This window comes from Elephantulus edwardii, unplaced genomic scaffold (genome assembly GCF_000299155.1).
Source record: "Elephantulus edwardii isolate Elephantulus edwardi_28Jun2011 unplaced genomic scaffold, EleEdw1.0 scaffold00163, whole genome shotgun sequence".
In the NCBI taxonomy this organism is placed as follows: Eukaryota; Metazoa; Chordata; class Mammalia; order Macroscelidea; family Macroscelididae; genus Elephantulus; species Elephantulus edwardii.
The window spans coordinates 4,488,362-4,498,215 of NW_006399913.1; the positions used below are offsets into that span (position 1 = coordinate 4,488,362).

At 33.1% G+C, this 9,854-nt stretch overlaps 1 protein-coding gene across 1 annotated transcript in view; it reads left to right on the forward strand.

Moving 5' to 3' along the window:
* The window catches only part of PICALM (phosphatidylinositol binding clathrin assembly protein), a 138,933-nt gene that overhangs the window by 66,814 nt on the left and 62,265 nt on the right, over positions 1 to 9,854 (forward strand). The window contains exons 5-8 of the mRNA XM_006895264.1: positions 2,025 to 2,119; positions 6,599 to 6,710; positions 8,226 to 8,332; positions 9,035 to 9,076. Of these exons, the coding sequence (XP_006895326.1) occupies positions 2,025 to 2,119; positions 6,599 to 6,710; positions 8,226 to 8,332; positions 9,035 to 9,076 (356 nt within the window). The remainder of the gene's footprint in view (positions 1 to 2,024; positions 2,120 to 6,598; positions 6,711 to 8,225; positions 8,333 to 9,034; positions 9,077 to 9,854) is intronic.

A 9,854-nucleotide genomic window follows, 5' to 3' on the forward strand; every position in this document is an offset into this window, starting at 1 on the left:
GTCCAACTCCCTGATGCATAACAAGCGATTGCAAATACCATGGCCTGTATCAGGCGCACCTTAGTCTCCAGAGAGACACTGTTGCTCCTGAGTACCTGGAAAATGTATTTCATAGTTTAGGGTGTTATTATGAGCAGTTTTATTTTGTTTTTAATTTGCTTGCAATCATAAAATTATATTCATATATTGAAATGAGATAACTGAAAAAGTTTTAAAAAGGGATTTAATGAGAAAGCAAATTGTTGTTGTTGTTGTTATGTGAACATTCTGTAATCCTTTAAAAAGGGACCCCTTATGCCCATTAGTAATCACTTCCCATTCTCTCCTCTGAGACACTGGCAGCCACTAATCTGTTTTCATTCTCTGTGGATTTATATATTGTGGTCATTTTCATATAACTAAAATCATATAATAAGTCATCTTTTATATCTAGAGTTTTTTGACTTAGCATAATATATTTAGGGTTCATTCTTTAGTAGTATGAATTTTTTCTTTTTAGCTGAAAAAGAATTCTATTGTATGACTATGAAGGATCTCTGATGACACAGTGATTAAGTGTTCAGCTGCTAATGCAAATGCTAGAAGTTCAAATCCTCCAGCTGTTGGAGAAAGATGTGGCAGTCTGCTTCAGTAAAGATGATAGCCTTGGAAACCCTGTGGAAGGGAAGCAGTTCTACTCTGTTCTGTATGTCTAGGGTTGCTCTGATTAGAGGAGACACAATTGGAATGGTAGGGTTTTGTATGATCTGTGCCACATTGTATCAGGTCATCAGTTAGACAGAGACTTCCCCCCCCCATTTGGCCTGTTATGAATAATATTCATAAAGCTTCATGTACAAATTCTTCTGTGGATAGATACATTTTTCAAATTCCCTTGGATTTATACCTAGAAGTAGAATTACTGAATTCTGTGGTAAGTCTTATGTTTGACTTCATGAGAAACTGCCACTTGTTTTACACAGCAGCTCAATTATTTTATGTTCCTATCAGGAATGTATGGACATTCTAATTTAATTCTAAATTGTAATTCTAAATAGATGCAGTTGTTGTTGTGTACTGTAGAGTCGGAACCAACCTGTAGTTGACCCTCCAGCGGGTTTTCTGAGACAGTTACTTGCATTGGAGGAGATTGTCCATCCTTCTCTTGTGGAGCAGCTGGTAGCCGTGTATCACATGCCTGTGAGATTGCAGTGCAGCTTCTTGCCACTCGGCCACCAGAGCTCCCTAAATACATACTAACTTTTGTTATTCTCCATGTTTTATTTATGCTTATTGGGTGCTTAAATAATTTCTTTTTAAAAAATACCTGTTCAGATTTTTTTCCCTTTAAAATTTTTTGTTGTTTTTAGTTGAGAAGGATTTTTATTGTTTTATTCTTTATTCAGTCCTTATCAACTACTTTATTTGAAAATATCTTCTCCTTATTCTCTGTGGTTTGTCTTTTTGCTTTCTTGATAATTTATCAAAGATTTTTCATTTTTTTTGAAAGATTTTCATTTTTATGAAATCCATTTTATATTTTCTTTAGGTGCTTGTGCTTTTGAGTGTCAAGTCTTACTTAATCCAGGGTTGCTAAGATTTGTTCCTTTGTTTTCTTTTAAGCATTATACAGTCTTAATTTATATTTATAGCTTCGATTAATTTGGAATTAATTTTTTTATATGGTATAAAAAAGTTTGCTAAAACAATTTTTTGGGATGTAGACGTTTATTTGTCCTCATACTATTTATTGACAAGACTACTCTTTCTTTCCCATTGAATGTACATGACTGTAAGTAGACTTAGCTGTACAATGTGAGCTTTTACTCTTACATCTCATGTTTTATATTTTCCTGTCAATATTCCTTTTAGTTTTAAATGAGCATTTGAAGTTGGATATATATTGCTTTCTGTTTGTTTTTCTGCTTGTACTTTCAGGTCCTATAGTGACTTGTAAAATTATGTAACATTTCATAGCAACTTGATTCTGTTTAAACAGAGAACCAGATGGGAGTTCTAAACTTGTTGTTTATTAATTTTAAACAGGGCTGATGGAGTTATGAGAACAATGAACACAGAAAAACTGCTAAAAACCGTACCAATTATTCAAAATCAAATGGATGCCCTTCTTGATTTTAATGTAAGTTAATTGTACAAATGCTTTTATTACAGTAAATATTTTAAAATGAGGTAATAATTTTAGAAATAAAAGGAAGTTTAAATATATCCCCTACAATAACTTGTTACAGTTATATACCTTATTGCCCAAAGGCATGTATTACCTGGAGTTTTTTTCTTTTTCTTTTCTTGATTTTTTTAAAATTTAGTTTGTTTATTTTTCATTTGTGTTTTTCTTTTTAAAAAAATAAAAAAGTTTTATTATGCAAAATTTTAAACATCCACAAAGTAGAAAGGATGGTAGTAATTCCCATTTGGCCACCTTCCACCTACAGTAGCTATTGCCTAATCTAGTCTTTTTGGGGGAATTTTCAGCTTTAGCATTTGCTTGTAATATATTAAATGTTGTAATTTTCACATCTATTCTTTATTTTCTTTTGGTAACTATATTGAGACACTTTATTTTAGAACTTGTAAGTGCAAGATAATAAATTAAAAAACACAGTATCTTTTTGAAATTGTGTTTTCTTATGACTTATGCTATTTATTGGTAATCTTTCTTTATAAATAAAACCGTGTACTTTGCTTTTTATGTATACATAGTGCCTAATAGTGTGCGACGTAAAGTGTTCTGTAAAAATTAAGTAAATGTATCCTATAATTACTTCATAGTATAGAACAAAAATTAAGTCCGTTTTTGTATGACCTATGAGAACTATGGCCTGTGCATTTTATTTGTTGAAAAAAATTAAAAAGGAGTATTTTGTGACATGGTAATTTCATGAAATGCCATTTTCAATGTCCATCAATAGTTTTTCTTGAATGTTGGTTTGTATATTTTGACTGTTCTTGTGCTACTAAGTTCAGTAGCTGTAACAAACAAAAATGGCATCCAGAGCTCATTTACTAACTAAACAAAAAATGTTTGCCAACCACTATTCTAAAAGACATAACAGATTGCACAGTTTTTCTGGTTGTCATTCCCTTATACTCAAATTATGAAAATGTGGGTCTGTACTCCTTTCATTTTATAGGCTATGACTGGTTCAAACAATTTTAAAGCCCTGATCTGTATCAACTTCTATGGAAACTTACAACATCAATGAAGCGTATCATTTGAAAGGGATTTAGAAATATGTACACAAACACCCATGTGCACAGCATTTACTGTAGCACTGCTTGTGATAAAATAATTAGAAGTTGGCTGTGTTCACCACTATACCACCAATGCTAACTATTATTGAAAAAGCTTTAAATACCGTTGTTAGGGGGAATTAGATAAACTGTTACATACATTGAACTACAATATAGTTGAAAAGAATGGGTAATTCTGTAAAGATGTTTGCAAATGTTAAGTGGAAAAAAATTCCACTTTATCTAATAAGTTAATTTTCTTTTTTTTAACTAGTTATTCTTCAGACATTTTTTAAAACCTAAGTTTATTGTGATTTTAACACAAGTTTACAGAAAGTTGGATTCTCATTCATTCATTCATTGTTGAACATTTTCCTCCTTCAGCTAACTTTGTTTATATTTTTTTCTTGTTACACATACTTCCCCTTCCTCCTCCTCCACCCAACGCAGCATTGCACCCCTTGTAATAGATTGTTGTCATGTGTATAATCTCTTTGTTTTTTAAAAAATAATTTAATTTTATCATTTTGATTCATTAGTGAGATAAAGTTGAAGATACTTCCAATCTTATTGATAGATAAGTGCTATTTTTAACAATATAATTCTTTTTCTCTTAAAATTATTTTGGTTTGCTTACAAAGTTTATATACATTGTCTTTCACATTATTATTCATTCACATTGTGTTTTATACAATCATTCTCATGCATTATGTTTTATAAAATCCATCACTATTGGACTAGATCCATTATTACCCTGTCTTTTCAGGTTCCCACTGGGTCTTTCTCATTTCCTTTAACCCCTCCCTCCACCCATCAAATTGTGCAACCTTGTGGTTTTGCCTGTAGCACCCTCCCCCCTTTGCTCCTACCTTTTGCCTCCTTGGGTCCCCATAAATGTTTTACTATTTACCCTTCTACAGTAATTATCATATGCACTATTTGTCCATATGAGACTGAGTTAGTTCACTGAGCATAATGTTCTCCTGTCTCTTCCAAGTTATGTAGTATTTTTCTAATCATTGCTCCTGAGTGAATGTACCACAGTTTCTCAATCCATTCAGTTGTGACTGGACACTGTGCTGTTTCCATGTTCTTTCGCTGGTGAATAATGCCACTTATGAACATTGATGTACTGAGACCCCATTTGGGTCTCAGTTCTAATTTCCTTGGGGTATATTCCTAGTAGTGGAATAGCTGGGTCTTAGGGAATTTCTCTGTTCAGCTTTTTGAAGAAATGCCAGATTGCATTCCAGAGTGGTTGTACTATTTTACAATCCCACCAACAGTGGGATTGACCTCACCAACATTTATTGCTTGCTACCCTGCTGAACTTTGTCACTGCTACTAAGAAGTTCTGGTGACCTAGTGGCAAGAAGTTGTGCTGCCATCCTGAAGGCATGCAGTTTGAGATCACCAGCTGCTCCTTTGAGAAGGATGGGCTGTCTCCTTCTGTGTGATTAACTGCTTCTGAAAAACCACTGTGAGTTGGTTCTGACTGTGTGGTACACAGCAACAACAACAGCTTGGGTGAGAAGGTATCTTATTGAGGTTTTGATTTGCATCTCTTATTGCCAGTGATTTTGATCATTTTCATGTGTCTCTTGGCCTTCAAATGTCTTCCTTTTTGAAGTCTTTCTCTGATTTTCACTCCTGCTTCCAAGCTTGTTTTAATTGGGAGCTCCACCAAACTCTGTCCACCATGGGTAATTATTATTGCATTTGGCACATCCGTGTCGCAGCATTCAGCATTATGGCACAAGTTACCTCTGTACAACAAATATACCAGTGCTGTACCAGTTAGAAGAATGTTTGACCGAAAAGAATTTAAACTAGGCCTGAGGGCTGCAGATTAAAAATCACCCACCTTTGGTTTGGCAGCATCGCTTTCTGTCCATTAGGCCAACTGAGCTCTCTTTATGTTGTTGTTAAGTGCTCTCGAGTCGTAGGTTCAGCAACCCTATGAATGAACGACCTGAACACTTGTATAACTTTCATTGTTTCTCCAAGTTCATAGAGTTTCCGGAGGCAAGCTATTCCAGAAGTGGATTTCACTCCTGCTTCCAAGCTTATTTTAATCGGGGCTTCATTGAGAATGCTATTGGTTCTTGGTTTTGCATAGGTACTTTTCACTGTAATTTAATATCAATAATGATGATGATAATACTGATTATTTACATGATAGTTACTATACTATACTCATTTCCTTTTTCAGAATTTTTTTATTGATATTTTAACAACAGTTGCAGAAAACTTGGATTTCCATTCATTCATTTTTGCACATTTTCCTCCTAACCCTTCAACTAGTTTGCTTTTTTCTCTAAAAAGATTCTTTCATTGTTACAGTTTCCTCCCTGCCCCCAGTCCAATTTGCTATGCAAAATTTATTTTAAAATTTTTGAAAAATTTTGAATTTGCATACAAAGCTTGTATGCATTTGAGTTTCATTCCTAGGCAGTGTTTCACACCTTCCTTCATTCACATAATGTTTCATACTTTATATTATGTTTCCATGTGTTGTGTTTTATAAAATTAATTACCATTGGTCAATGGCCATGATTATCCTGTCCTTTCAGGTTTCCACTGGGTCTTTCCTAATTCCTCACCCCCTTTAAAACCCTGTGATTTCTTCTCCATTCCTATCCTCAGTTCTTGTCCCCTTCTTTTCCCCCTTAGGACTTTTGTACATGTCATTTAATTTTTAGAGTAACCGTATGAGGTGGAAATAATAGCATGGTTACAGTTTTTAAGGTGGTTGTTGTATATATATTTTTTTTTTTTAATTTCTTTTTATCCAGCTTAGCCAGTGCCTTCCTGGTTTTGTTGTTACCCTTACCTGCTCTTAAGACAGCTTCAACTCATGAGGGCCCATGCACAGCAGAACAAAACCCTGCCTGAGCCTGTGCCATCCTTGCAATTACAACGCACAATTAATATATACTTATTGATTTTAAAAGGTACTCGGTAAACCTTTCATGGAAGAGAAGCTTCCATATAGTATGGACTTTATTTTGAAGTATTTTTAAGAAATACAAAAGCTGAAATGAACTTCTAATGAAAAAAGTTTTGGAAATACCAAATGTAGCTTAGAAATTGAAAGCCTTAAGTACATTAAATTGCTTTTGAACACCGCCTCATTTCTGAGCTAAATTGAAGAATATTGTAGACTTTTTACTTGTCACTGTGTTAAGTAAATTTGAGTCCATTTTACCAACATTTTTGTGCTATTTGACTATAAATGGCTTTTTCTTTGATATGCCTAAATATTGAACTTACTGTATTTTAATGTGAAGAAGAAATATTTTTGTCAGTTGCTTATGAGTCAGTTAAGACTCATAAGATTATTCCTATTTTCCTTTATCATTCTTAGGTAAATAGCAATGAACTTACAAATGGGGTAATAAACGCTGCCTTCATGCTCCTGTTCAAAGATGCCATTCGACTATTTGCAGCATACAATGAAGGAATTATTAACCTTTTGGGTAAATACTGCTAAAACTTAATAACATTTTATTTCTTACTATCTTTTAAATGGATAAGTAATATTAATTGCTACTTAGAGGTACCTAAAACAATAAATCATTGAGACTTATTTATCAACGCATTTTACAATTTATTTGGAGGAAAAAAATACAAAATGTTTTAGTACTTACTTTTAACAACAGAATGTTCAGCTACATGAGTATTTTTTAAATTCATGTTTTCTATAATTTTTATTAGTAATTAAGAATCTAAAACTCCCTTAAATAAGTTTTTCAATTTTTAAAACTTACATTTAAAATTTAAATGTTCTATCTTCTTAATTGACTCTGTGGGGAACTTTTCTAATAAAACTGATTTTTTTAAAATGTATTTTAATTTTTAAAACAATTACCCTTAAGATCCTCAGGGAACTCTAGTGACCTGAATGTTAATGAGTTGGTGCTACCAACCCAAGGGCACATGGTTCGAATGTAGTAGGTGCTCCATGAGAGAAAGGACAGTCTCCTTCTCTATGATTTACTGCCTGTAGATGCTCCTTGGAAGGTCAGCTATCAGTCAATTCCAACTTGCGGGCACTAGAAAACAGCAATATTCTAAATTCATTAAAAACTTATTTTAAGGGGGAAGGATTGGGAGGGGAGGGGGAAAAAACCACCTTATTTTAAGAGGTTATCTTTTTCTTATGAGGCCTTTTAGGAGTTTGTGGTATTATGTATTTGATATCACAGGACATTAACTTAATCACTTTTGCCAAGACTGTATGCTCATTTATTTCAGTGGAATTTGGATGGGGTGGTGATGTAGCTGTTAAAGTTGTCAAAATATTAAAAGTGTCGAGTATGTTTATTCACCACTACTCATTCATACCTTCTTTCTTCCGGTTCTTCATTGATTTATTTAATATTGTTTTTATTATAGGTTGAGTTATCACAGGCCTATTTCAGGATGCCTGTACATTCATGAAAATATTTTAATTTAACTTTAGTTAATATTTTATTTTAACTTTAATTATTGGGCATATTTTTTCCTCACTGGAAAAATGAAGCTTTCTACAGTACTCTGAAAGGCATAATTGTCCACCTTATAATTAGTATGATACTTTATTTTGTCTTTACTACTTTTTATAAATTTATGTAAGTTTTCCAAGTAATTTTTCTTTATGATAAAACTGTTAAAATATCATCAGGAAAAGAGCATTGGAAATAGACATTAGTGCTGTTTTAAATAGAGTGAAGTGAGATACATGCTTACATATAAATACTTGAAGAACTGTAAAGGGAGAAATATTATGGAGCAAATGAAGGTGAATAAAGTTTTTCTACTTTTAATACAGTGTTTATAATTATTGTAATTTGCTATATTATTCTTTTTGAGCATGATCTCTAAGGAACTATTGATTTTTTCCCTCTGAATATTTTGTGTAGAGTATGAATAAAAGTATTTTCTATGAATGAAAGAAATTTTGAATATTTTTTTGTTTTAAGTAAAAGTATTTTTAAATCTGTTTTTGTCAGAAAAATATTTTGATATGAAAAAGAACCAGTGCAAAGAAGGTCTTGACATATATAAGAAGTTCTTGACTAGGATGACAAGAATCTCAGAATTTCTCAAAGTTGCAGAGGTAATCTATCTTTAAGTGAATATTGATTCTGACTTGCTTTTCCGTGTTTTTAGCTTGACTAAACATAAAGATGCACTTAACTGATGTATTAGACAGTAATCACCCATTGACATCGTAGTATGAATTACTTTTTTACTTTTACTGGTCATTCTGGAACTGGACCCTGAGAACTAGGGAAAAGGTAAAGAAAATTATTAGTAAATCAAATATAGCCATGAAAAAGAAAACAACTTTCTAATTTGGGTACTAAAATAGTAAACATTTTTTTGTTTTTGAAATTGCTTGGCCTAATACCATGAAAGTATTGGGACTGGTTTGTGTATTAAATGGTATATCTTGGTTAGATACTATTTGGCATTTTTGTAAGAACCTCTAAACTACCCAATTAAATAGGAAATTTTTTTAAGTTTTAACTTGATGATTTTCATAAAGATACTCAGAAGGCTTGATAATGATAGTATAATAGTCTTGCTGAAGTACTAACTATATAGTTCCGTTCCTGCTACAACTTTTAGAGCCATGAAGCAGCATCTGAAATCATTGGAAGTACTGAATGATACCTTTCTATATTTAATTCTGATTTTTAAAAAGTCAGTCTAAAATATTCACAGTACTGACCATAAATGTATTCTTCCTAAATTTTATTTATAAAATATTTCAATTATAATTAGCTGTTAAATACAATACTGTTTCTTCTTACAGCAAGTTGGAATTGACAGAGGTGATATACCAGACCTTTCCCAGGTAAGGGTATTACTGTGATACCATTTCACTGTCTGTTGTATACTAATAGGTTCTGTTGTCAGGAGGGGCCAGTCCTTGGAGAAAGACATCAGGCTTGGAAGGGTGGAAGGTCAGCACAGGAGTGATGAAGTGGACTGACAGTGACTGGCAGTGTGGTCAAGTATGTCAGGCGGTGAGGTTGACTCAAGATAGGGCAAATTTTAGAACCAGTCATTGAGTTGCTATGAGTCACAATCCACGTAATGGTACATAACAACAGGTGTGAATTACTACCTCAGAACACCAGCTTGAGGGTCAGCTGTGGGTCAGTTCCGAATCAACAGTACACATCAGTAAGTTTTGAGGGTTCAGAGGTGGAAAATACACAGCCTGTACTCTCAAGATCAATGTTACTTTTCTTAACAGATTTTAACATTTGGCGGCATGTCTGACATTATAGCCACATAAAATCATTTGTTCATCTTATGTTTAGTTTATTGGTATTTTAAGTATGTGAGGGTTGTGATAGGAATTGAGTTGTGTCCCTTAAAAATATTTGCTGTAAATCCTGATTTCTTTTCTTTTGGTTGAATAGTCTAAAGGGAGTTTAACTGCTAACCCAAAGGCCACGACTCTTTGGTGGTTTAAAGGTACTAGTGACTTTGTATGGTGTGAGAAAGTTGGACAGTCTTTTTTCATAAGGGATTTGTCTAGCAGAGGACCTGCTATGAGCTCCAGCACAATGAATTTGAGGGTTTTTTTATATTGTTTTCACAGTTTAATTTCACACATGGAGATT